The sequence below is a fragment of the Alligator sinensis genome, unplaced genomic scaffold (genome assembly GCF_000455745.1).
Source record: "Alligator sinensis unplaced genomic scaffold, ASM45574v1 scaffold457_1, whole genome shotgun sequence".
NCBI lineage: Eukaryota > Metazoa > Chordata > Crocodylia > Alligatoridae > Alligator > Alligator sinensis.
Window position 1 is genome coordinate 382,470 of NW_005842840.1, and position 27,957 is coordinate 410,426.

Here is a 27,957-nt window from a genome sequence, read left to right on the forward strand (position 1 = left end):
ATTTTTAAGGTTTATTCAATCAGATGCTTTGTTTAATTGGTGCTTAAAATGCAATAGGCATTGGATCTGCTGCCCACTTTGATGGGTTCTATAATGGCTTCTGCATGCATGTGTAAATGCACCAGGCTTTACTCTGTAAGTACCACTACCAGCACAGTTGGGTTTCAGAGTGGTGAGATGGTGTAGAAAGCTCTGCCCCACTTTGAATTGCACCTGGGGCTAGTATCCAGTCTATCCTACATTCAATTCTCTCTTGGTTTCTCTTGTGTGATGCTTGATTGTCAGGGGCTTTACAAGCCCTTCTGCAGAGTTTGGCAAGTACCTATAGTTTAGCCCACTGAATTCTGGGCACAAGGATGAACAATAGCTGCCAACTCTGAAGCCCCACGTATCAGATACACTTAAGGTTGTGCTTACAGCTCTGATAAAGGTTTACACCTTCTTTTTCCTTCCACTATTTCTGGGGGCCTCAAGGCTCTCTCCTGGTCCTTTATAGCTTCATAGTTGGTAGGGTTGGAAGGGACCTAAGCAGATCATCAAGTCTGACCCCCTGCCATGGCAGGAAAGAGTACTGGGGTCAAACAACCCCAGCAAGGTGTTCTTCTAGCCTCCTCTTAAAGACCCCCAGGGTAGGAGCCAGCACCACGTCTCTTGGAAGTTGGTTCCAGCTCCTAGCCGCCCTGACAGTGAAGTAGCGCCTCCTGATGTCTAGTCTGAATCTACCCTCGGCCAGCTTGTGACCGCTATTTCTAGTCACTCCTGGGAGTGCTCGGGGGAACAGGGACTCCCCCAATGCCTGCTGGTCGTCCCTGACTAGTTTTTAAACGGCCACAAGATCCCCCCATAGCCTTCTCGTGTGGAGGCTGAACAGGTTCAGGTCCCGTAGCTTCTCCTCGTAGGGCCTGCCCTGCTGCCCCCTGATCATACGAGTGGCCCTCCTCTGGACCCTCTCCGTGTTGTCCACATCCCTCCTGAAGTGCGGCGCCCAGTACTGGACGCAGTACTCCAACTGCAGCCTGGCCAGTGTCGCATAGAGGGGGAAGATCACCTCCTTGGACCTGCTCAAGATGCATCTGTGGATGCATGACAAGGTGTGGTTGGCCTTCCTGACCGCGTCCCCACCCTGTCGGCCCGTGTTCATTTTGGAATCAATGATGACTCCAAGATCCTTTTCTGCCTCCGCACTGACGAGAAGGGAGTTCCCCAGCCTGTAGGTGTGCTGCTGGTTCCTCCTCCCCAGGTAAAGCATCTTGCACTTCTCAGTGTTGAAACCCATCCTGTTCTCATCTGCCCACCCCTGTACCCTGTCCAGGTCCGATTGCAGGCTATTCCTCCCTTCTGGCGTGCCCACATCCCCCCACATCTTAGTGTCATCTGTGAATTTGAACAGGGTGCTTTTTACATCCCCATCCAAATCGCTGATGAAGATGTTGAACAGTGCGGGCCCGAGGACCGAGCCCTGGGGGACCCCACTGCCCACATCCCTCCAGGTCGAAAATGACCCATCCACAATCACTCTCTGGCCCTCCAGCCAGTTAGCGACCCATTTGACTGTGTCGGTGTCGACACCACAGTCGCCTAGTTTTTTTAATGAGAATGGGGTGAGAGACAGTGTCGAAGGCCTTCCTAAAGTCCAGAAAGGCTACGTCCACTGCGACACCTGCGTCCAAGGATGTTGTGACCTGGTCGTAGAAGGCCACCAGGTTGCTGTGACAGGACCTGCCTCGAATGAACCCATGTTGGTTGCCCCCAAGCATAACCTCCCCTGCTTGCCCCTCATGGACATGTGCCAGGATAACTCTCAAAAAGCTTACCCAGGACCGAGGTAAGACTGACTGGCCTATAGTTTCCTGGGTCCTCCTTCCTCCCTTTTTTGAAAATGGGGACCACATTGGCCCTTTTCCAGTCCTCCGGCACCGCACCAGAGCACCACGAGTGCTTGCAAAGCCGTGCCAGGGGTCCCGCAATGACCTCTGCTAATTCCCTCAGCACCCTGGGGTGGAGATCGTCAGGATCAGCTGATTTAAATATGTCCAGTCCCTCCAGAAGTGCCCTGACTAGGTCCTCACTGCCCCTAGGCCTCCCCTGGGACCTATGGGGGTCCCGGTGGTGGGGGTGGGGGGAGTGACCCAGTCCCTGCTCAGAAAAATGGAGTCAAAGAAATTGTTAAATAAGTTAGCTTTGCTGTCTGGTGCAACGACCAGATTTCCTAGCGTGTCCTGCAGAGGCCCCACGTTACGCGGGGGGGATCTGGAACCGGGGACATGTCTTCCTTGTGGAGGACACCTGTGATGGTGTGGGGGGAGGGACGGTCTAGAACCCTGCCTGGTGCTGGTCAGAGAAGAGTTAGCCAGACAGTTGGCTGCTGCCCAGTCAGGTGCAACCTCGCTTGGGCTGTGGAAAAGAGAGAGAGCTTGACGGGCATCGGGGTGTTACTATACTGAACTTAGAATAAGGCCGTGGAACAGCTGATTGCTTCAAGGCAGCCAAACTGCAAGCCAGGTAGCAAAATGCCTATTGACTTGAGGGGGTAAAAAGCACCCTGTTCAAATTCACAGATGACACTAAGATGTGGGGAGAAGTGGGCACGCCAGAAGGAAGGAATAGGCTGCAATCGGACCTAGACAGGTTCCAGGGGTGGGCGGATGAGAACAGGATGTGTTTCAACACTAACAAGTGCAAGATGCTTTACCTGGGGAGGAGGAACCAGCAGCACACCTACAGGTGGGGAACTCCCTTCTCGTCAGCGCGGAGGCAGAAAAGGATCTTGGAGTCATCACTGATGCCAAAATGAACACGGGCCGACAGTGTGGGGACGTGGTCAGGAAGGATAACTGCACCTTGTCGTACATCCACTGATGCATCTTGAGCAGGTCCAAGAAGGTGACCCTCCCCCTCTATGCGACACTGGTCAGGCTGCAGTTGGAGTACTGTGTCCAGTTCTGGGCGCCGCACTTCAGGAGGGATGTGGCCAGCATGGAGAGGGTCCAGAGCAGGGCCACTCGCATGATCAGAGGGCAGCAGGGCAGGCCCTACAAGGACAGGCTCAGGGACCTGAACCTGTTCAGCCTCCACAAGAGAAGGCTGAGGGGGGGGATCTAGTGGCCTGTTACAAACTAGTCAGAGGGGACCAGCAAGCATTGGGGGAATTCCTGTTCCCCCGAGCACTACCAGGAGTGACAAGAAATAAAGGTCACAAGCTGGCTGAGGGTAGATTCAGACTAGACATCAGGAGGTGCTACTTCACTGTCAGGGCGGCTAGGAGCTGGAACCAACTTCCAAGAGAAGTGGTGCTGGCTCCTGCCCTGGGGGTCTTTAAGAGGAGGCTGGATGAACACCTTGCCGGGGTTGTTTGACCCCAGTACTCTTTCCTGCCATGGCAGGGGGTCAGACTTGATGATCTGCTCGGGTCCCTTCCAACCCTACCAACTATGAAACTATGAAACTTAGAAGAGCCAACCTACAGGTGAATGGAAGGAGCCCAGTAGGAGACTGGATACTATAGCGCAAGTGTCAGTTTGAGGCCAACAGAAGCCAGAATCTCTCCTCTATACAGAATAGGCCCATGCTGAGGATACCAAACCTATAAGGAACAGAGCTGAAGCAGGAGAACAGGACATGATCTCCCTATCAAATGTATGCCCCTGTTCTCCCTGCCTTGGTCTCGGATCCTCTTACTGTCCCTGTACCTGCCTTGTCTTGACTTTGACTATTGTGCTCTTCCATCACTTAGTTACTTTCCCCTAGATGCTTCAAAGACTGAGTTCCACCTTCAGCCTAAAGTGTCTGCTTTGTTCTGTATCTCTGACTTCACCATTTATGTGCTAATCCAAACCTTATTCTGCCCCTACTCTGAACAACTTCTTGTTTCAACCAGTCACCCTCTTTGCCTGTCTTAAAAACAAATGAGCCAACTCCTGCACCTCCCAGTAATTTGTCCTTACCTCTCATTTGTACAATTAGGCTGGCCATACTCATTTACCCCACAGGGTTTTGGCAGGGGTTAATTAAGTCTGCACAGCACTTTGCAGATTAAAAGTGCTATATAGAGCTATGGTATTGTTATTGTGTATGAAGGAGTCTATACAAAGCCAAACTATTGTATTTGGCCACTGGATGTCACAGCTGCTCAACATACAGTGGACTTGAAATAAAGAAAAGGGAGAGGGAGAGAGAGAAAGGGCTTACCTCACAATGGAATAGCAGCAGCAGCAAACTCCAGAGAGTTTGTTTGTATGGAAGGTGCATTTGTGATGAGGTTTGTGGAGCTTGCATTTCTTGCTAGTCTGCTTTCATTGATCTTACTCAGAATAGTAAGCACACTTTCTCTGCATGGTGGATCCAATGAGGAGTCAGCTATAGTACCTGGAGGTGGTACATAAATGCATTAGTGATCTCTCCAGACAGGATAACAGTGACTTTCATTCAGACACATCAGTTAGGGGGAAAGAAGAGTAGAATCTACCTCTGGCCCCCAAAGAGAGGGAACATAATGGGCAGGCACTAGCCCAACCTCCAGATCAAGTTCTGGGGAAAATAATTTTACCAAAACCCAGTTTTAGTACAAGGAGGCCCTTTTTAAAAGCAGTAAGTACAAATACTCCATGGCATGGGAAGGAGAAACCTCTCTACCAGCCTAGAACAAACAAGGGGAGAGTTCTCCAGAGACCTGTGCCCTAGTATAGCCACATAAGGCTCACCTTCCATGCACACTATGGGTAAGGTGCTTGGCAGGAAAATAGGTGCATGGACCTTGTGGATGGGAGAGGTAGATATACAGGAAGTCTCCTGTGCTGTGACTGCCTCCCTCCTGTCCCTCCTACAGAAAATGGGAGAGGGAATGCAGACAGGGTTGGAGAGTTGGTGAGAAGCTGTTTCACTCTGCATTGCCTTCCTAATGAGTGGTCAGGAGCTAGGGAGTGCTGCCAAGATAATTGCTACCAGGCTCTGTACACCTGTGAGCCCAACACGTGGGTTCTGGAGTGCAAGTATTTGTGCTCCAAACAGTGCAATTGTTGGCCGCTGGCTTGTCACTGCTGCAAGAGGGGTGTGGGTGGGGAGTTCCTTTGGAGGGCTCTGCAACCTTCTGCTAGGTTGGTGCCAGGAGCTCCTGGTAACCCACCCCTGGACTCCATGGCCCAATGTATACCTACCCCACCTGTCACATCACCCCTACTCTTCCCCTCCCCTACCATGGGAGAGAGGGTGCTGATCTGAAAGGAGGACTTTTTCAATCCTGTGCATGGCCCATAGTACTCTTGGTAGCAGTTCTATATACCCCAGCACAATCCTTTTAAGCTAAATCTTCAACTAAGGGATCAGAAAGACATGGTCTCTGCAGCAATGTAAGCCCATCTTTTGGGCAATCAGACCCATAGATAGCACAAAGCATTACTGGAAATCTTTAACTCTCCTGGAAATGGAGAAGTACTTTTATCACTTTTCTTTTTATAGCATCACATTATCCTCTCTGCATCCTTGGCTAAATGATGACTAAGTGCACATTTGTGTGGCTGGGGAGGGGTTGTGATAACTGTTTATGAGAATTTAGAGTATAAACACCAGAGGAGGAGCATTTTGAGGTTGCTCAAGGGCACGTAGATAGGAGGAATGAGTAGAAACCGAGCAACAGAACATTTAGGTTGACTATAAAGGACAGTTACTTAGTAGTGAGCTCTATTAGATGGTGAAATGGTCTCCAGCGGGAAGTGATGGATGCTCAGTCACTCTTTAAAACAAGGCAAATTCTGCTCAAAGTAATATTTTTGTAAGATTATTTGATCTTTGACTTTCTGTCTTGTCAATCTGCAGAGTGACCAGGATCTCCAGTAGATTTCCCTAGTTTTTACATCAGTGAAAGCAAAATTTGGCCAAGCACATGATACTATAGCATACAGAGAATCAGTCTTGCAGAGATTATGTGGGTTGGGGGAGCATGTTAAGTCATGCAATATGGCTTTGCTATGTCTAACTTCCATGAACCTGGCAGAGCAGCTAAAAACGAGGAGGAGACTAAAAGCTTGGGGCTAAATTTCCCAAAAGAGGCCTGAATTCCAAGTTCAAATACTGGACCGCAGAAGGACCTGATTTGCCTGCCTATGCCATGACATGCCCATGGAGTAATGCAGGTTATTTGTAGTCGCTCCAAAAGCCTGACCCATTGTGTCTAGCCCCAGTGTAGCAACTGTTTTCCCCATAAAATTAAGGTTAATTAAACTAGATGCACTGCTCCACCACAGCAAATTGTGGTTGAGCCCGGGCAGCTCAGAGCTCTCCCTGCCTCACTGTATTTGTCATCATTACAGATAGTTTTGCTGACTTGCCACATAGCAGAGCTGTTGCTTCTTATCCAGCGGGTAACCCTATACATAAACTAGCTGGCATCAGCTAAACTGATTCATCACCAAAACCCTTACCTAAGCCACATAACTCAAAAATCAGGGATGCGTCCTACAAAATAGGGCAGTGATCATAGCCCAGGTGAACCTCTAAGCCTTTTTGTCTTGCTGCAGCTGTTGTGATCAGCCACTGGAGGTCATGCAAAACTGATAGGGAACGTGCTGTACATTTGAATCACAGGCCTGGCTTGCAAAACCAGACCTGAAGCTTAGGCTCCAAACTGTGCAGATGGGGGCCTGTGTGCCATCAAGTGCCTTTGCTTCTGTGTGCTACATCCCAGACAGGGAAACCTTGTCTTACCTTCAGAGTAGGTCTTGGGAACCAATAGTTCTTTTTTAAAATGACTAGCTCCTACACTGCTGTAGCAGGACAGTTCACTGGTCCATCACATCATCTAGCACCCTGCCAGTAACAGGCTTGCTGCAGAGCAGGGTAGAAAGGCCACATATTGCACCTGCCCACCTGTGATGTATTTACTTTGAGAAAGATTCCTTCCGTGGCCCTCACTTCACACCTCAACCCCTTGGGCTCGAGATTCAAATATGCTTATCATGTACCCTTGCAAATTGGTTTGTTCTGTTCTTAATTAGGGCATCAATGCAAAGCAAATGGTTGATGTATGGAGCTAGAGTACGGCATCATTTGTTTCTCTGTACTGCTGTGTAAAGCAACTCACCGTCAGCGCTGGGATGTGGGTGCTAGAGCTGGGTAGCTAATCAGGGATTAAGGCTGGAGAACCATACCATTAAAGCCAAAGGTGGAGCAGGCAAGCAGAATCCAGGAACAAATCAAGTCAGCACCCAAAGGACCAGGAGACAATCCACATGCAGAAGTAAGCTGAGCCAGGAACCAAGATTCCCCAAAAACACAGCCTAGAAACTAGAAGAAACCTATTGCCCAGATGCTTTCTGTTGCTCTCCTTTTTCTTAAATAGGGGAAGTGGCTGGTCAGGTGTTATGAACCAGCCACTTAGCTCCCAGAGAGTGGATGGGGTCTTGGGCATCAATGGAGGTCTACCCTACCCCATCCAACCCATAGAAGTAGTAATGTGGATGGCAGGTTGGGGTAGGCTGTTGTATTGGCCAAAGCCCTGGGTTCGAGGCTGCAGGTGACACAGGGCCTCATCTCTAAGACAGTGAGTGCAAGGGGGCCAGTTTACAGATACCATCTGAGTGCTTGTTGAATGCTCCTGGACCTTTTGGAAACTTCATGGCACTTACCCTGGAGGGCACATCAGGCTCCTAAAACCGGAGTGCTAGATTCTCAGCTGGAGATCCTTGTAGCTCTATTCAAGTCATTGAAAGCCACGCCAGTTTATGCAAGATGCGAATCTGGCCCATAACAAACACTAGCATTGAAAAACGCCAACTAGGCTCTGCCGGACAATGAGGGTGTGATCCTCACAGCATAGTCTCTGACGCTGCAGCCAGTGTAATCCCTGGTGCATGGGAGGGTTGTGAGGGAGGACAAGAAGCAAGGTACTTCTAGGAATGGAGTTTTGTCTTCAGAAGAGACCATTGCTTCTGGGTGCCCAACTGGAGGCATCTTCAATATGACTGCCAGCAGTGTGATGATGACACAGGTCAACCTGCAAGACACAGAGGCCCATCCCATTAATGACATCTCTCAGCTCTGACATGTCAGGGGACTGCTCCCTGGGACATGAATACACATTGACCCCATCTCTGGCTCTCCTGACATTGGCGGTAGCTTGGAATGGGAGCCGATCAATGAGGCACAGACCAGGGAAATTGATTGTCCCTACACACTATCCAGCCAAACATAGTAATTTCAAGCCAGCCAAGATGACAGAAGAGACACTGATGCAGAAGTAGCCTATCTTGTCTCCTGTTCACACTCAGTGTAGTGGTGTGTGCAATTCGGGAGTGTAAACAGGTATAAACCCCTGAAATTTCTCCCTCAGCTAATTTCAAGGACTATTTACCCAACTGGATACACACGGATTACGAAAGACATTGCAGGGCATGTTTGATTAGTTCAGTCCCTACACAGTTCAGTGCAGCTGTCAAAAGAAATGTCTTCTTTAGAGGAAAGGGGAAAATACATGTTGGGTTAAGGGACTCAATAGCAGAGCAGTTCCCAAACTTTAAATACACAGTGTGTGGGACACAGATGCAGGAAAGGCCTCTTGTAAAATTAACTGTTCACTTACAAAAGATAAGCTGAAAAGAAAAATGGCATCTATCTGCAGCCTGATATAAACCCCAGAAGGTGGGTTTATGTGAGATCTCCCACCTCCTTACCTGTTTGAGCTGCTTGCATTAGGGTTTTATTTTACTTTTGCTTTTAGATTTGATTCTTGACCATAGGGGTTTGTTTTTTTCCCCCTAGCTGGGATATTAGGTAGAAAAGGATATTAGTGGCATAGAAGCCTTGATATTAGGATGGTAGTAGGACACCAGAAGAGCAGACAGGGAACCTACTTTCCAGATCTGCCTCTCACTTGCTGTTTGACCATGATCCTGTTGCTTGGGGCCAGATTTCTAAAGATATTCAGGTGCCTAAGGCTATAGTCTGGGTACTTAATCCCTATTGACTTCAATGGAGGTGAGGCATCTAGGTACTTTAGAAATCCTTCTATGCTTCTGCCTGTATCTTTAGTGTTAAATAGCGTTAAAAATCCAGCCCATTGGTCTTGGATTTTCCAAAATGTTCAGGCCCTACAGTAAGGCCAGTCAAACACGCTCAGTAGACTAGGTGCATGTTGAAAATGGAGTTCCTTGGGGTGCTGAGCATTTGAAAAACCTGCTCCTTAGGGCCTGACCACTACTGGGTCCCACCAGTTTCAAATATTGCTGTGGATACGAGCAATTGAAAATGAGCCCCTTCACCTCTTTCTGCCTCCAAAGCTCACCTGGGGAAAAATGAAGTCATTCACTTCAGGAAACAATCAGGTACGCTTTTGTGGAAGCTCACAGCAGCACTTCACCCCTCGACAAGAAACAATCAGAGAGCAAAAGGGAGCAAAAAAGTATCAATCAAGCACATGTCAAGGTGGTTTGAAGGACATGAGCTGTGTGACCTTCTGCTCCATTAGAACTGGCAGCCTCTGACAGCGGATCAATAACCTGCCGCTAGCAGTTGTAGCGGGCGGCCCAAGCGTAATAGTGGTGGTGGTGTCTGCTGTTATTGCTGACAGGGTGAGGAGAAGGGTGAGACTGAGACTGGAAGGGCCAGGCTCTGAGTAAATTGTTATTTACGCTTTCAGGGGTTTTTAAAGACATGCGCTCCCCAACGTGGGTCTGATTTCAGAGACGGCAAGAGCCATGAGGATTACAGGCACCGTCCTCCACTTGCTTCTTATGCATCTCAGCTCCTCTCACATCACGCACTGGACATACAAAGGTAACAATCCCACAAAAGAAACTACTGCTTTTGAATTGCTACTGGCTCTGCCGGCTTCCTTAAGGCAGTCCTGTTCTTTTGAGCGCTTGGCTTTTCTTCTTTTCTGTTAAAAAAAAAAAAAAAGCAACACGGCAGCTAATTTATTTCCCTTTATTGATGCCAGTGTAATCTTGGACGGGATTCTTTTCAGTGTCAGCCCCTCTGACTCCTTTGTGCTGTTGGGGTATATTGTCAGGCAGAACAATAGATGGCAAACAATGGAGAAAATCTTTGCAGGGCTCTAAAAAAAATAGCTGACCTTTTGTTGGTCCTGAAAAGAAAAGAATAGGTTTCCCATTAGAGACTGCTTACTCACTCTGAGTTTCAGAGGGTGTGAAACAGCAATCCAGAGGCAAGACCTGCCTGCTTGTATGTTCGCCCTGGTGAAATGTTGCTTAATTCTTAGTATTTTGCGAGTCTTTCTGCTTTGGTGGGTCTTGACTCCTGCTGCCACCCAAGAGGCAGTAAAATGCACACATTTTTTTCTTCTTTAATTGCAACTACGGCACTGGGCTGCCAGCAATTGTTATCTCTGGAATCGCAGAGCCTGCAGCTCCACAGCCTCCGTGCCAGAATGAATGGCAGGGACCAGGCGAATGGCCTGCAAACTGGCATGCCTGAGGTGAAGCGAAAGGGAAAAAGTCTGGTAAATGCTAAATGGATTTCTAATGGGGCAGTGACAGTAATTATAAATTGGGAGGATGCTGAAGGAGCTTAGAACAATGTTTAATAGTATTAAACAGAACATCTCTTGAACTGCTGCAATAACCCTTCACAGTCAGATATTTCAGCAGTACCTTGGGATTTTCACCTTGACTCTGGTATTCTGTTTCTCAGCAAGAAATGACCAAAATGGATCAATATATTGTAAATTTTAAGGGAGCCGTTGAAGGGGAGGGATGGATTTCCACATTGATTCTAAGCCGGAGGAGTGATAGAGATGTCATCAACAGCTCTACTTAGCCATAAAGTCCTAAATATAGGAGTACAGAGGCAAGGCAAATGGCCTTGAAAGTTTAAAGCAGTGCTTCACTATTTGGATAACAATTGTTTTGGGAAAAAGATGGGAGCAAATGTTAAGTGCTCAGATTGAACCAAAGCTGAAATGTATTGACATCTACATTTAAAATGTTAAAAGAGAGGGAATGTCAAATCAGCAGCTTAGACCAGGTGACTGGTGACCCAGGACGCCTGGGATCTTTTTCTAGCTCGATGGGTGATTTGCACAAGAATCTTCCCCGTGCCTCAGTTACCCACAAGAACAAAATGGGTTAAAGATACCTACCTGCATTAATAATGGGTGTCAATTGATTAAATCAGAAGTCCTTGAAACAGAGGTGCTAAGTAAGTGCCAAGTTATATTCATTATGCATTTATTATTAAACATCTTAAAGAAAAGAAGTAGGGGGAGTAATGGTGACAAAGACAAGACCCTACAGTTTTAACCAGCCCCAGTTCCTTGTGTCGTAATTGGCCAATGGGGAGGCTTTGCTGCCTTGCTGGCAAGAGCAGAAACCCTCCTCATCATCACTGATGGAGCAGTATTCCCTGCTGTGTGATATTCATCTGCTCTTCTTCCCCTCCACCTTGCAGAAGGAGAGCTGGACGAGGAGCACTGGGGAAGACACTTTGCCGACTGTGCTGGCAAGCACCAATCTCCCATTGATATTCAGAAGAGGAAGGTAAGGTACAACCCGCAGTTGATGGAGCTGGAGCTCAGTGGTTACGACGGACCCTTGCAAGGGAATTTCACCATGACCAACAATGGGCACTCGGGTAAGTGGCAGGGACCTGGCAGTTACTCTGAAAGAAGGCATCATTGCTGATAAGGTCAGGAGCTGGAAGGCCAATGCCTTGAAACGGCAGATGGGACCTGGGGCACCTCCTTGCCATATTCACTGTCAGTTTTACCACTAGCTCTAGCCAGGCTCCATGGTATTAACTGTGAACAGGATATTTTCACCTTTGCTATTCTATGGACTTGCCTCAGTAATCAGTATAGCCTAGGTTTGCTCTCACCGAAGTCAGTGGTAAAGCTCTGTGGGTTTGATCCTGGAAGATACTGAGCACCCACAACTCCTGCAGGCTGTGCTGGGAATAGCGAGAGTGAGGCTGTCCATCCCTTTGAGGAGGAAACAGTGGGCTCTGTCACACAAGGCATCCTGTGCAGAGACCCATGTGCACTTAAGCTATGCTTTGTGGTCTTAAGTAGTGCACAGGCCCCTGCCTGCCTGCACAAAAGAATGCCTGGGCGGGGCTGAGCGCCCACATCCCCCCATCATTTCAAAGGCAATAAGCATCAGAGTGGCCAAGGAGATGCTCTTTATTGAGCATGCCCTAGGACAATGTTTGTCCAGTGGTCCTATGGTCACCGCTTTGCCTTCCTGAGACCCCAAGGTCACCTAAACTAGGCTCCTCTTGAACCCCCCCATCCACTTTCTCCAGATCTGTTGACTGTCATATTACATTGATGTGACTGGGGACTCATTATCCCGCAGGATCAGACCCACCCTTTGTAGCAAGTTGGAAGGGACAGCAAACCCTGCCTTGGGTAACTTTGCTGGTAGTGATTGTATAACCAGGCACTGTCCTACCTTTGAAACAACAATTAGGGCTTGGGCTACATCCACTGGGGCTTTGAACTATACAGCGTAGGAGGTAGTATAGCAACTTCAGCACAAGCAGAAGAGATCAAAGAACTGTATGAATTCAGTTGTTTTATTACTTTGTGTGCTTAGATGTAGATATGGGTCCTGTGTCTATCTCTGTACACACAGGACAACATAACATTGAATTAATCAAGTTCCTCTATGTCTTCTGCCACACTGAAGATACGGCTGTAATGCAGTACCCAATACAAGGCAGTAATATAATAAGGAGGTACATGTACCTCAGATTAATTTAGGCATCCTGTCATAGTTAGGTATTCCTTACTGGGCCAACACACCCTGCATCCCTCTTCTGGACGGCCAAGCAGCAGGTAAGTTCTCTCCAGCCCATCCCAGTGCAGTAGCTGGCTGTAAGCAGCATTGCCTCCTGCCAGTCAGATAGGAAGTTTTCTTTCTCCTTGCAGAGCAAACACTTTTAGAGGATTATTCGGTGTGTATATGTGCAGGTAACCTTTTGACACTTGGAAGTTTTGGTTTGTTTTTATTTTTACTGACATGCACAACGTTGTCTTTCTTTTTCAAGCCTCCCTCTCCTCACTTCAGCTATTTGAGCTTTCCACTTTGTAACCTCATTTCATTCTATTCTCCAAATTTTGCTGATTTTTCTCTACCGGTGGGAGACCCTGTCAGCAGCATATGTATAAGCAACAGAAAGAAGATGCAGCTTTTCATTCCTCAAAAGGGCATGTACAGCATCATTCCTAGGCTAAGTACAGACAGTCAAAATGTCTGAGGCTGAATTGATTCAGTCTTTGCGGGTTAATCTAAGCTGCAAAGATTGAAACAATAAGCAAATGAACACACATTCACTTTTGATTCAGGAAATGCAACCACATGCCTGTAGTGACTTAGGCTGGAAACCAGGGGCTGCTAGAGCACGGCTCTCTGGCATGTAGCTGGCAAATAAACCGTGCATGGGCTGTTTATTTGCTTTCTCTTCTGGCTGCCCCTGAGGTCTCTGGGATTTGCAGTCCACAATCACATCAGCAGGACTCCACAGGATTGTTCATCACTTCCTCTTCCTGCTTCCAGGTGCCTCTGGGATTTGTAGTTCACAGTCACAGCCAGCACAAAGTAAGCCAGCAGAACAGCTCTGTACTTGTGGGGAGGGGGGAAGATGAGTTTAACCCCCCTCCCTGACCGCAGACCCCAGCTGGGGTTTGCCTGGGAGGGCGGGGGTGCAGTGAGCCAGCCCCTGCATGCTCCAGCTAGGAAGTAGGGGGCTGGGGCCAGCCCTACACTCTGGAGCAGACAGCACAACCCAGCCCAGGGCTGCAGAGCATGCTGGGATGCTGAGGGACTCAGATTTAACTTGAACCAGGAAGGGGTCTTGGACAGAAGTTTCACAAACTGGTTTGACCTAAATCACTTAAGTCTGATACTACATTCAACCAGGTTTATCTTAAACCCGCTTCAGCCATTTTGAATCTGGTTTACATGCCCTGAACTTTTATTTTGTTACAGGTTTAAACCAGTTTCTGATCACTTAAGCTGGGTTATGTGCAACTTCTGTCCCTAGCCCTAAAGACCAGCAGCCCCTAGGAATGTTGCTAGACCTCTAGTACTATCTAGTACTTAGTGGGCCTTGTTCTGACTGTGTTGAGCTTTATGTCTTCATTTTGCACCCACGGTAAGCGAGTCAAAGCCATCTGTGCTTTAAGCAGAAAATTCTAATCCAGGGGTAATTTGGATTCAGGTGCAAACAACAACATAAGGGACAAGGCAGTCCTGAAAGCCCTTTTACAAACATGAACAGATCACATAACCCCACTGGTAGTGGGTAAATATTGCTGTCCCCACTTCTACAGGGTAGATACTGAAGCCCCCAGTGGATTTAGTGGCTTGCCTGTGATCACCCCCCGGCTCAGGGCTATGGCTGGAATTCAGGGACTCCTGGCTTCTTGCCCAGCCCGGCACTTGGCCTACTGTAAAATGCTGTCTGATGCATCACTTAGGGGCCTTTGAGAGGATGGGCTTGGGTTACAAGTGAGTGGCTAGTAAGGAATGTCCTGGCATTGAGGGGGAAAAAAATCTGTCTATTAATAAAAGATGGTTGGAGCACTCTTATCTTATCTTCTTTCATTCCTCTTTGCTCAAAGGAAGACTGGAGACATGAAGTGGGGAGCAGAGAGCAGCGAGACATGCTGTCTCTAAAGAAAGGCAGCTGTGACTGTATTTCTAAGAATCATTAATGAACCAGGGCTCCTGTTCATCACCCAACTATTCCTGTTGAAGCTTCTGGAGCTGGCATTATCAGCTTCTCTACTTGCAAATTAATTCTTCCCAGTTTCTTTCTCCAGGCTCTGATTGCATAGTTGTATTTTCTTACACTCTTGTCAACATGCAGATATTCACTTCACCACCCAGGGCATTTTAAATCAGGGACGCAGGCCAAATTCTAGAGCCACCCTTCAGCACTCCATGGGAGTGGCTTGTCTTATCTTTCTCCTGGAAAATCTTTCCTTAGGCAACATCAAGAGAGACGCAGCAGAGCGAAATGCAGGGGGGGAAGAAAGGTTCTCCTTGGACACATAGGACCTTAGTAGACCTGAATGGTACAAAGTACTATCTGTGACTTTATTGGTTTTTTTCACTTGTATAATTCCCGGGACACATTTCACTACAGCAAACTCCATTTGCACTACTGCAGCGTGCATGCATCAGGGATTGGCCTCAATGCAGGGCATCAGTATCCTAGCATTCCCTTGCCTAGGAATCCCTGCAGTAAGCATTTTGGCATTTGGCTCTTGCCTTCTTAAGGGAATGATCCCTCCCCGTGCTGATCCAGGGGAATAAAGGGCAGTCAGCACTCTGAGGGATGGGACCTGATGCTGGGAAATTTTCAGCACCCAGCTGACATGCCTCTTCCACCTTCTTCCAGGACACACACTACCTTTCCACACACAATGACAAGCATTTTACCTAAATCCTATCATCTCATTCTTATGCAGTCTAAAGAGTGACTTATTTTGCAAAGGCTAATTCATGCTCGAGATGAATCGGCATTAGCTAGCAGTAGTGTTAAGATATTTGTCCCCTGTGGAGACCAATTGTAGAGGCACGCAAAGCCCCAAGTTTTCATCCCGTAGTGGGCAGTATCCCAAGTTACAGCATGCCTAGTCTGAGCTCAGGCTTTACAGTGATGTGTGGCAGTATGAAAACTGCAAGACCTCTGCCCAGATGCTGGAGCTCCTGCAGTCGGGTATAGATGGTCCACTCGACTTGATTGCTCTCTGTGTCAAATGAGAGCAAAGGAGATGTGAGGCTCTACCAGTTCAGAGGTAAAAGACTATACTGGGTCACGGCTGCAGGAGAATCAGCCCTCAGGTATTTTCACGCTGTCTTAGCAGTGTATTCTCAACTACACGGCAGACAGGATTTTATCCCTAGCACATGTTCCCAGCTGCTCTCTCCCCCTGCTTTGCAGAGTGAACAACCTATAATGAGTTCCCTGGTAAAGTAAATACCCCTAATTATGAAACAAGAGTTAGCATGCGTCTACACAATAAGCAATGGAGCTGTTTGCAACACAATATTGATGCTTTGGGCATGTTAGAAAGAGCCATGTTTTTAGCTTGTCTGCCTGAACAAAGGACCCTTTCTCCTTCTGCATCCAAAACATAACATTATGAATCGGGGCTTGTGTTTATTTCTAAGGAATGAAAAGCTTTTTGTAACTCGCTGGGATTTACTGTTAGGGAGAACAAGGTGGGGATCTCTGCTCAACCTAAACAGAACAAAGAACACACATTGCCAATGTGACCCTCTGGCTTGCAGGGTACCTCAGCAGGGAAGCAAATATTTAGGATTTGTGTCTTTCAGTAGATACTGTGTTTGCAAAGGTAATGCATGGTGTAATAATTACCAGTGTGCTTCCTGTATCGGGCACTCCAACGATCCTCTTTCAACCATCCAAAGTGGTCTCCGCAAACTTTTTCTTTGTAGTCTCTCAGAATAATTGATTTATTTCTGCTTATCATGCCCTGTGGGATGGGGTCCCTTGAGTTCATACATTGTTGCAAGAGGTGGAATGAACCTTTTTCCCCACTGTATGATCAGGGGCGAGGCTGTTTCATTCATTTGTGCCTCCCTTTTCTCATCTGTAAAATGGACACACTGTTGTTAAGCAAAGGAGCCCTACAAGATGAAAGGTGCATGTAAGGGCTGAGGATTAATTCGTTATCACTAAGGCCTGGGGAAGAACCTGCCTACAGGGATTTCAAGTGGCCTGCAGCCCTGCTGCTATGAGGGAGGCTGGGGAAAGGATTTCTTGTAAAGGAGAGACTTTTCCTTCTAATCCAGAGTCACTGTCATCATGATAGTGCTTCCCTGAGGCAGAGCCCAAACTTAGGACATACTTCAGACAGCCAAAGCTCTGAATAGGCTGGCAGCAATTAGGTAGAAAGAATTTCAGGAGAAACCTCTCTGCTCTCAGGTTCCCTCTGCTACCCTAATGCTACTTTATGCAGTTTGTTGTGGAAAGATCAAGTACTTGCTATCCCTTAGGCATGCCAGGCTGATATACCAACAACGCCTTTCATCACAGATACAGGAGAGGTCACTTCCTCTACCCTAGGCCCTTAGGCACATCTTAGTTGCTAATGGTGACTGGAGGAATTTCCTACTGTGCTTTGCACACTCACAATTGATCTTGCTAGTCTCCTTCACATAATTGCTTAACAGAAATAGAAGCTGCTCACATAATTGCTCTTAGCAACACTTGTATGATTTGTGGGAAGGGAAGAGCTTAAACCCATACCTAACAGGTTGCAGGAAGTCCTATGACTTCACCGGCACTGATCACACATCTATGTGCTTTACTGAAGGCTGAAGACCTTGCCTTGAGCAAGCCCACTGACTTCAGTTGAGATGCTCTCAGCAGAAGGGGCAACACCATGTAGTACATAGCTACCACCCCGGCCCAGCTGCATCCGTTTCCAGTGATTTCATGCTGTTCCCTGATTCTGCCTTTCAGTCCAGATTGATTTGCCGCCCACCATGCGCATCACCAAAGGACTCCCAAGCCGCTTCACTGCTGTCCAGATGCACCTTCACTGGGGCGGGCTGGACCTGGAGACCAGTGGTTCTGAACACACCATAGATGGCATGAGATACTTTGCAGAGGTACCTGTTTAGATGCAGACACGCTGCCCCCCACAAGTGGACTGGCTGCGGGGTTGCCTTTTCCACTTGGATAAAAAAAATCCGGATTCGCCCTGGCCCCGGAGCCCTGTTCACCCTAGCCCCTGCCCCACTCCCTCTCTCACCATGGGGGGCCTTGATACTGCCCCTTCCCTCCCACAGACTTACCAGCTCTCCACTCTCTACATGCACCAGAAAGAGATCAAATCTCAGGATTTTTTCTTATCAGGAGATCACAAGTCAGAGTTAATTTGACCTGGAAATCAGGAGTCCTGGGATTTTTTCATGAGAGTTGGCATTATTGTTGCAATGCACAGCTTTGAGTCTGGCCTGATGTTTGAGTCCAAGCCATTGTCTGCGACAGACTAATTGGGTAAGGACTGAGCTGGGGGTTCTTGCAAGAAAGACAAGAGACAGAGGAGTGAAAAGCTCTAGTATTTCACTGCTCAGAGCTCTTTCAGGCTGTGCTTAGCAATCAAAACCCTATCCCGGATGATAAAACATCCCTGATTCATCAAAGGTTCCTTGACGAATAGACTTACCATCTTCTGCCTGGCTGCTCCTTGCCCATGCTTGTCAGCCTAAAGCTCGTGCGTGCTCTGGGATGTGGAAGAAATGCATCTCCACCTAAGCAGTTTGTCCTGGGGGTCCACTTAGCTACAGTTCAATTGACAGAAGGGAATGGCCAGACTGTCATATCAGGTCACATGCAGCAGGGAACCTGCCCCTAGAAAGCCAAAGGGACACGAAATGCTCTTGTCTCCCTGATACTTGCAGCTACACAGTTAGCAAGGGTTGATTGACAGGAGCTCGTTCTCCCTCCCTAATATTTAAACTAAAGGAAAGGCTCCTATTGAGTCCCGCGGGCTTCAGTTCAATCCCAAAGTGTTTGTTTCCTCCACCTGCCAACATACATCATTGTACCCAGGGGTGTCAGATCTGTTCCCCGCTTCTCCTCCCCCTTTTCTCTTTTAACAGCAAAGAGGGAATCATGGTTACCTTTGGGCTTCTCTTTCCTGGACTCAGACCAAATTCAGGCTTGCTGCTATGCATAGTCTTGCTGGCAGCTGTTCACGAGTTTTAGCTGAGCAGGCAATATACATAGAAGGGTCTTTTGGCATTAACAGTTGGACTGTACCTTGAGCTAGCAGCTTTGGTGAAGGAGAGGAAAGGGAGGAACAGGCAAAAGAATATGGGCCCAGCTGCTCAGATCTGCATTTGAGTAGAACCTAGAGACTATTGTGCCAAGCAAGTATTGTACTGTGCAGAGAGAGGTAGTTACTTTAGCCATGTTAGTCTAAAGTCAGGCAGAAGGCAGAGTAGAGATGCACCTTATAGACTAACTAAATCCAAGATGCATAAGCTTCTGTGAGCCTGAACTCACTTCATCATAATCTGTACAAACACAAAGATACAAGTCATGACTGAAAGGGCTTATAGGTTAAATAGAGAAGAGACGGAAGAGATGAAGTGAATAAGCCAAAGTCACACAACAGGCCAAGCCAAAAACCCATGTATGGCCCCTGTGGACTATACCACCTCTCCAGCCAGAGCTGTGCAAGCCCCATCACACAAGCAGGCTGCAAACCAAAGTCAACCCTGGTTTCATGCTCACACAACTGCAGGCACATTGGAGAGCCTGGGGCACGGATGAGCTCTTCAGCCTGGGACTGTTCCTTCAAGAGCTGGTGGTGGTGAAGGCATCAGTCCCAGTTCTCTGACTGACCCCATTTTGTCCCCGCAGCTGCACATTGTCCATTACAACTCTGGCAACTACTCAAGTTTTGAAGAAGCAAAAGACAAGCCGAATGGGCTGGCCGTGCTTGCTTTCCTATACGTGGTAGGTCACAGGGAGGGAACAGGCATGGGGCTGTATTGTTCGTATTGCAGTAGCTCTCGCAAGGCCCAACTGAGAACAGAGCTCCTTGGTGCTGGATGCTGTTCACACGCATCATAAGGAGGCAGCTCGTGTCCTCAAGAGCTTTCCCCTTTCATGACAGATTAGAGAACAGTGGTGGGGATGATCCTTCCTTCTACTCCCCCTTCTGGGACGGGAGTGGGGTTCCTCCTGGGTTTTTCCTTTCAGTCCATCTGCTGATTTTAGGTGATTTATTTAGGTCAAGAGAAAACGTGCGACTTCAGATCAGGCTTTCCCAGTGGTGGGCTTCTAACTCACCCCTGAAACACTGAAATAATGGGCTTGATTTTTCAGAGGTGCTGAGTACCCACAAAATCTTTAGAGTAGCCAACAGGGACTGTAGATGCTCTGTACTGCTGACAACCACATCACTCACTTAGGCACGTACATACAGCTAGCTACGTGCATGTCCAACTTCAGGTTCCCAAGTTTAAAACTATCAGCTACGGCATCTTTATGCCTCTGTTTTCCCTTCCTCATGGTCAAACGGGTTCCAGCAGCAATGAATCTCCCAAACTGAACTGTCTAAGTGCAGGGGTAAGACCTGAATGCACATCATTCACCCGCCCCTCCTCTCCTTCTAGGACGGACATTTTGAGAACACCTACTACAGCAAATTCATTTCCAACCTGGCCAAAATCAGATATGCAGGTAAGTCCCTGCACCCTCCTTCTTCCTCCATTCCTGGGGTCTGGGATGCCAGTGCCCATGAACGCTGGATGGGACAAGCACTGATGAAGGAGAGAAGAGAGGACTGATTAGGGTCAGACCTGACCAGGCTTGACTGGTAAATGGCCTGAGATGCTGGGGTACTTTGCCTAGATGTAGGGTCTCAGAAATATAAGGCGAAGAAAGAACCACTGTAAATCACCCGGTCTGATCCACAGGAAAATACCCTTCGATTTTTTTCAGTTAGTTCCTAGCTCTGCCAGAGCATGTTTTTTGGAAGAATGGGCACAGTGACCATTTCAAGAGGAGACAACCTCCGAAGCAGCAGGCCCCAGCTTTCCAGCAGCTGGCACTAGCTTAGGCAGTCCCTGAAACATCCAAATATAGCCTGCTCTTGCATGTCCTCTTCTTGCATGACAGCGCCGGGGCCCTGACTCAGCCAGCAAGCCCCAGCTGCTAAGGCTGTTCCAGTTCATTTGCACTTTATAAGCCTCAGGCAGCCCCATTTGTCGGCTCACCGACTACTCTGTATGCTGTGGCGGTTGCTGAGAAGAGTGAGGGCTGCTGGGCAGCTTGCTGCAGTTATATTAACACCAAAGCAGTGCTCCATAACTAGGCATCCTCAGCCATGCTACATCCCTGCACCTCGGAGGCATCACTCCTTCCTGTGGACCCCAGAAACAAGGATCCTTATGCAGGATGCCCCTGCTCTTGTCACAAGAGTCGCTGCAGGCAGTAAAACAAGGAGATTCCCCCTCCATCCTCAGTTCTTGGATCGGAGAAAATATAAGGCAGAACCCCATTTCATTTCACATGCCCAAATGGCACTCACCCAGCCACATAATGGCCAGCTTCTGCACTTAGGCAGAGTCTGCAATCCTCTTACACATGCAGTCAGGACACACAAGTGTGCAAATGGCTCCTGAGCATGTGCAGTAGGCTGTGCTCTGGTTGGGCAGGCTCTGTCTGCATGTGCCTGAACATTAGTTCTACGATAAATTGTGGCCCAGAAAAAGCCAGGACCTCTTCCCCCATGTTTTACCCACTAACTGAATGGTTAGAGAAGTAGGACACCCAGGGTCTAGGCCCTCTGCACCTAGGGGTTTGACTTTGTGGCTTTCTGATTTCTCAGCAGAGTGCTGTAGGCATCAGCCCCTAGATTAAGCATTACACATCTGCTCCCCCAGCCTTCCTCTTGAAGCTGTGCCACAGCACCTTGCCCTGGAGTCAATGGGCGGAGAGCCATGGGGAAGCTTTTACCCCACTGGAAACCAGGGGCCGGGTTAGACCCCAAGGATTTCTCCCTTCTAGAGGAGCAATCGCCACACTGAAGACCATGCACCTGCAGCTTGCTCTTGGCTGCCTGGGCCCACATCTCTCTTTCAGCTGCAGAGAGGGCAAGTTTCCTGAGGCCAGCTGGGGAGGTGGCTCAGTCTGGGTGCTGAGATGAAGCGAGGGAGGCCTTGGGGGCACTCACTACCGGAGCTAAACTTGGGAGGGCTTTGGCCATCCATCATCTTCCACCCGCTAGTCAGGGGTTTTGCTGGGCATAATTTCATGACACATGCTTGCCCAGAGCATGCGAGTATGGGGCCACATACCTGCCTTGGCAGCACGCAGCCTGCTCCGCGTGCTCAGTAGTCATGGGGACTGCTTCATGCCTCCACATGTGGAGCAGGACTGTAATCTGTAAATGCTAGAAACATTAGTTGTGCAGCAGGGTAGAAGCCATTTGGGCATTTAAAGGCTACCAAAACTCTGCCTGAAGCATCTCAGAAAAACCTGGCTACTGCAAGTGCTAAGCAACCCTGAGCACACCAAGCTGGACTCTCCAGCTGGGCAGCCGGCTCTGCTGCGGATCCCCCAGGCAGACACGCAGTGTCTTTCCAGCAAATGCAAGTGTCACTCAGTGCACATAAAATCCATCCTGGGCTATTTATGGGGGAAACTGCTGGGGGAGCTGGGATGGCCCGAACCATAGAAAAAAAATTCTCTTCTTGATTGTACTTGGCCTTTCCATGGTGCTTTGTCATCACTGAGGCGTCCAGAGTTGGGAAGGCGTGTTAATCCTGCAGCCCATCCTTGTCAAGTGCTGTTACTGAGAATGGTTTACGGTACGGCAGCACACAAGGACCATGGCTCAAGGCAGCGCCCTGTAAAGTAAGAGCTAGCTCAGGTGCCGGGGCAGTCTAGCTGCATGAATGTGGCACTCCCCCACCTGTGTGCACTCTCTCACGTGTAGGACCACGTGCCTGTCTGTCCTGCCGGCACCTGAGCTACCTTGGTTGTGTGCAGGGCTTTGCGATGTGCTGTGTGGAGATCTCTACAGAGATCTTAGCCTCGCTGTTCCAGGTGATTTACAGAAATGACAACAGGGGACAGTCCCTGTCCATCGCCCTTGGCAGTATCTCCTGGTAGTTGGGGAAGCAGCTTCCCAAGGCTTACCTCGTGGGGAAGCACTCTGGCCCCGCTGTGCTTTTCCTCTGGCACTCACCATCTGCACCTTGTTTCCACATCCCCCGTCCAGGGCAATCGATGAGGCTCACATCACTGGATGTCCAGGGCATGCTGCCAGAAAACCTCTCACACTTCTACAGGTACCCAGGCTCACTGACTACACCACCATGCTCCGAGAGTGTCATCTGGACCGTCTTTGATTCTCCCATCATCCTGTCACCCACACAGGTAAAGCTCACTTGTTGGTGGCTGAACAACCACTTCTCCTCCTTCACGTTTGCCCCCAACCTCCCCTCTCCATTTTCTGGTGATTTCCCAACTGTCCTCAATGCAGCAGGGTCACGGGGAGGCGTCTGCCTGTCGGGTGTTTGGTCACTGAGTGACATCGCAGAGAATCTCAACGGAGCGGTGATGCCATAAAATGATGCTCGCTCCTGTACGACCTTCCAGCCAAGGAAGTCAAAGCTCTGCAGAGGCAGCAGTGAGTTAAGGCTCACCGCCCCAAACTGTGCAAGGCAGAGCAGTAGTGCCATCCTTATTTTACAGGTGGGAAATTGAGGCACTGAGGGTAAATAATGTGCCCAAGATCACAGTATCCTTCTGTGTTAGTGGGGCTGTCTCTGCCATGGGGCCTGGCTACCATAGCACTGGCACCATAGCTAGAACACCACTAATCCCATATTGTGGGCTGAACTCCAGGCCCATTAGCTGTAGCTGCATATAAGTGGATACAGCATTCTTCCTTCCTTCCCACTCTCCTGGATTCTTGGGAGAGCAGCAGACATTTCCCTCTGAGCCAAGTTCGGCTTTGGGTGTCTTGACCAGCACTGAAATCCACCCAGTGCACCTAAGTTGCTCAGTCTGTACAATGGTAAAACTGCTTACCTGCTTCATGGAGCATTGAGAGAATCACTTACAGCCTTCCAGGATCTAGTCCCAGCTCTGCCACAGACTCCCTGCAAGGCCTTTACTTCCTGGAGCCTCAGTTTCTTTATCTGTAAAATAGTTAGAAAAAGCACCAAAGCATCTGAGAGCAGTGCTAGGTGGGGGCACTGAGCCCTGCACCACGTTACTAGCGTTGGGCTGAATGTTCTTAACACTCATTTTGACTACAGCAGGCAGAGCAGCTCCAGTGATTTATTATTTATAGGTGGGAATGAAACAAACCTCAGCGGCAACACCATTAATAGCATGGCCTGACTGTCCCTGCTGGAATCAGAGACTGTCTGTTGTCATTCCCTCTGCTGCTGTGAGCTTTGCCAGCCCTATGTGCACATAGCACAAGTCAGCCCTGACATTAGGGTAATGGCAACGTCCTCTATAGTTTGAATTTTGTAGACCAAATGTAAGTCTGATATAAGGAATGCAGAGCCTGTTCTCTCCCTTTCCCTGCCCAACTGCACAGTAGCGGCTGCAGATGCATGGCAGCAAGAGGGGTTTCAGTTCAGATCTCTGCAGCTCCAGAGTTTAGCTGCCATTGTTGATAAGGCCCCTGTTCAGTTAAAGGCAATGGTGAAGGAGCCCTACAAAAATAAAGTGGCAGAAAAGCCCAGACTAAAGCAGGCCAAGCTGCTGAGACAGTCTTTACCACAAGAAAAGAAGTGTCATGAAGCCTCTGGCCAGATTATGGTAATTACAGAATAATGACTGGTATTTTGGGAAAATCCATTTTCTCTTGTTTGCACGTGCACTGTGTAAATAGATGAGCTAATTTCAGCTAATGGCCAGTTGCCGGCTTTGGCTGTGTGGTGGGTCTCAACCAGTGGTTTTCAGCCTGTGGTCCACGGACCCCTGGCGGTCTGCAGACTATATCTAAGGGGTCCACAAAAGATGACTATGATCAATCAAAACTATGTGAATACCTGCACTTACAAATCAAAAGGGGTCTGTACCTCCATCCAAAAATTCTGATGGGGTCTGCACCTCCATTTAAAATGTTTAAGAGGTCTGCAAATGAAAAAAGGTTGAAAACCACTGATCTACACTCTAGCCCAGGCCTTAGACATGACTGGAGTTGTTCCAGGTCCCTCATCCCGAACACAAGAAAGTCCATGGGTGACCATGGATGCGTTGTCCTTTCAAACAGCAATCAGAACCTCTTAGAAAGGACAAGCCTCTGCCTGTCATTGTACCTCACCAAGGTCCAAAAAGAAGGATTTAGTGAAGGACAGAGACTCAAAATAAGGAAAACCAAAAAAAAAAAAGAAAGAAAGAGAGAGAGAATAAGGGGGTTTTGATTGATGGGTCATCATTTTTCTTAGATGAGTAATGTTGCCTGCAGCCTCTTTAAAGCAGGAAAAAATGAGTGAAGGGCTCTGTTGGTGGTGAGCAAGGTGGATTTGCATCTGAAACGGAGCTGTTCATTCTAATGGGGGGAAGCTGAGAGACAGAGACAGCTGTGGTCAAGCAACACAATAGGAGGAATTGCAAAATTCCCCTCCATGGATAGCGATGGGCAGGTGCTCACAACAATTTCCTCCTCCAGCTGCTATAGCCAGTGGCAGATTTAGCTCCTGGCTTCCCTGCTGTTCTACTCTTTTGTTTCTTTGCCTTGCTAATGCAACTCCATCCTGACATGCAATGTCTCAATTCTGGCTTGAGTTCCCATTCAATTCTGCCAATAAAGCGTTGGGTCTGATCTGCAGCTCATGAGCCACTTGTCTGATGAGGGTAGTTTGCTTTTTAAAAGTCATCTATCCATTTCCCCTCTGTTTCCTGTGCTGTGTCTTGCTTAAAGATTAAGCTGCTGGAGAACACCTTGCTGGACTGGCAAAATAAAACCCTGCGAAACGACTATCGGCACGCGCAGCCCCTCAACGACAGAGTGGTGGAATCCTCCTTCAAAGCTAAAGTGGAGCAAGGTAATACCGGGGTGGGGATGGGTGTCTCCAGGTGAGGCTGAGGCCAGGAAAGAAATGAACAGAAAGATGCAGACATGCAAAAGGAGAAACAATGGGCAATGGAGCATGGGCTCAGGGTAGGCAAGAGGACAAATTGTGATCCCAGGAAGACTGGCGGCAAGGCTCTCATCAACATCGGTGGGAGCAGAAATTGGCTTCCCATTGCATGGTTGCTATTGCACTATAGTTCCCTCAAAATTTGACAAAGACCATGTGGTCAGCAACTGCTCTGTTCCCTCAATGAGATTCCCCAACATGCCCTGTATAGGAGACAGGTCCTGCGCAACAGAGAGACTCCCCAGTGTTTCCAGCATTAGGAAGGCCAAGAAGTGTCCCTGTGGCATGTACAAACGTCCACCTGTTACCTGTGGATCTGGTTGCAAATGCTGTTGTTTCATTGCTCTAGAAATCTGTCACCTAGAAGAACTCAGCTTGAAACTGGAGCAAATACAGGCTCAGCTCCAGGACGTGAAGAAGCATCTGTTAGGGGGAGTGCACCTGAGGGGTAAGAAATGAGCACCTGCTTATTATTTCTGAGAGCTTCATTTGCACAAGAAATCACTCCCTATGTCCCTGAACTGAGGACCTAAGAATTGCTTTGTCTTGGATGCCTTAAATGTCAGCGGACACTATACGGACATCTGAGAGTAGAACCCAGTTCTTCGTCTGGTCCAGATGAAGTTTTGAGAGACAGCAACAACGCTCTGCTCTTCTGTCTCCAAAGTTCAGCACATTATGTTTTTGCAAATATTAAAGAATTAAAACTTATGGCATCCCTATAGCATAAATTGTCATCAACCGCAGAGGGAGCTCACTGACCTGCTCAAAGCAAGTCAGCAAGACAGTCAGGAATACAACTCCTGAGTCACTGGCTTACGTTTTCACAAGACTGTCCCTCCTGACAGCTTGTAGGTCAGACCCTAGTCTTGTCCCCTAAAATACCTCGTAGCACAGGGAGCCTTTAAGGATATGTAATAACTGCCCCTTGCTCGGTTATTTCAGGTGCTCAATCTAGTGCTTTCCCAGCGTTCTTCTTCCCCGCTGACAACATCGAGAGCTACGTGAATGTCCGGCCCCGCCATGTCATGACGCTCCACTCCTTCACCTTGTGCTTCTGGATCCAAACCCAGAACCGTGGGAGTCAGACTGTTCTCTCCTATTCCACCCCAGAGAGTGACAATGAGCTGGTGGTGACCGTGGGGTCAGACGTGGGGCTGTGGGTTGGGGGCCATTTTATTAACTTCTTCCTGCACCATAGGTCTGAGGAGTGGCTCCACTACTGTGTATCCTGGACATCCCACTCTGGGACAGCAGATCTGTGGATTAATGGAGCAGTAGGGAGGGAGAAGAGTATCCAGAAGGGGTACGTGATCCAGGCCGGAGGGACTCTTGTCCTCGGGAAGGACAGAGACAATCTTCTTGGGATCTTCTCCAACAGGTTCATAGGCCGGATGAGTCATGTGAACCTCTGGAACAAGGTTCTTAGTCACGCCGACATTCGAGCGCTTGCTCTATGCAAACGCAACGAGCTGAGAGGAGACGTCATCAGTTGGGGGGAGACCCCCATGAGTGTCTCAGGAGGAGTGGTGCTGGAGACAGATTCCAGTTGCCATTGATCCTCTGCTCAAGTGCCTGGTTGAGGTGGTACCGGCTTCATGAAAACAGGGGAAGCACGGTGTATTACTTTTCTTGAATCACTGGTGGTTCTACCTCCTGCTTTTAGCTTCATGAAACACTTGTCATAGTGCTTCGCTTTGCTTTCTGCAAGGGCCAGGCAGGGGTTAAACCCTCTGTCACTGGGGTGCTGGTGGGGCAACCAGATGCGAAGAAATCAGTGCAGTCTAGTGTCACCGGCCATAGACAGGCATATGCTTCAAGCACTCAGCATTTCAGAGTGCTTCAAATTCAGTGCTGTGTAGGCACGCGCCCCTCACCCTTGACGCACTTTAAAATGGCCATGAACACATGAAACAGTGCAGCTCTCCAGCCAGAGGCCAGAGAGCAGGCATCCCTGCACACACCTCTGGGCTCCAGCGGTCCCTGCGGACAGGAGAGTGCTCACTGGCTGTCCACCTTGCTCCTCCCTCTCTCCCAGTGCTGGCATGTTGGGAGTGGTGCACTGTGGGATGCTGGAGGACCACTGAGCCACACAGACATTTCAGGATGCACTTTGGCCATTTTTGAAATGCTTCTGCAAGCACGCACATCTTCACCCTTGGTTTTTGGAGTGCTTTGGAGCACTTCAAATGTCACACCTGTCCAGGAGCATGTACCAGGAGTATGACTTGACTAATGTCCCTCTGGCCTCTGGAAGAAAAAGACACTCTTCCCCATGGCAGCTTCATACATGGCATCATCCTCTGTCCATGCGTCAGGGCCCCTCTTGCTGCACGCACTG

At 48.6% G+C, this 27,957-nt stretch overlaps 1 protein-coding gene across 1 annotated transcript; it reads left to right on the forward strand.

Annotated features, from left to right (window-relative positions):
• The first annotated feature begins 9,509 nt into the window (after positions 1 to 9,509).
• On the forward strand, positions 9,510 to 27,175 carry CA6 (carbonic anhydrase 6). The gene is made up of 10 exons (XM_006035459.3): positions 9,510 to 9,560; positions 9,673 to 9,765; positions 11,398 to 11,580; positions 17,449 to 17,597; positions 19,360 to 19,455; positions 20,118 to 20,184; positions 22,730 to 22,887; positions 25,397 to 25,520; positions 25,966 to 26,064; positions 26,562 to 27,175. Exons 2-10 carry the CDS (start codon positions 9,687 to 9,689, stop codon positions 27,173 to 27,175), a joined length of 1,569 nt encoding a protein of 522 aa, XP_006035521.2. The 5' UTR covers positions 9,510 to 9,560; positions 9,673 to 9,686.
• The last annotated feature ends 782 nt before the right edge of the window (positions 27,176 to 27,957 follow it).

What these genes read in the sequence shown, in the direction of transcription:
- CA6 (XM_006035459.3), top strand. Translation starts at nt 9,687, where the DNA reads ATGAGGATTACAGGCACCGTCCTCCACTTGCTTCTTATGCATCTCAGC. An exon ending in TCATCCTGTCACCCACACAG is followed by an intron (nt 22,888 to 25,396) that starts GTAAAGCTCACT and finishes TCTTGCTTAAAG; the next exon opens with ATTAAGCTGCTGGAGAACAC. An exon ending in CAAAGCTAAAGTGGAGCAAG is followed by an intron (nt 25,521 to 25,965) that starts GTAATACCGGGG and finishes TCATTGCTCTAG; the next exon opens with AAATCTGTCACCTAGAAGAA.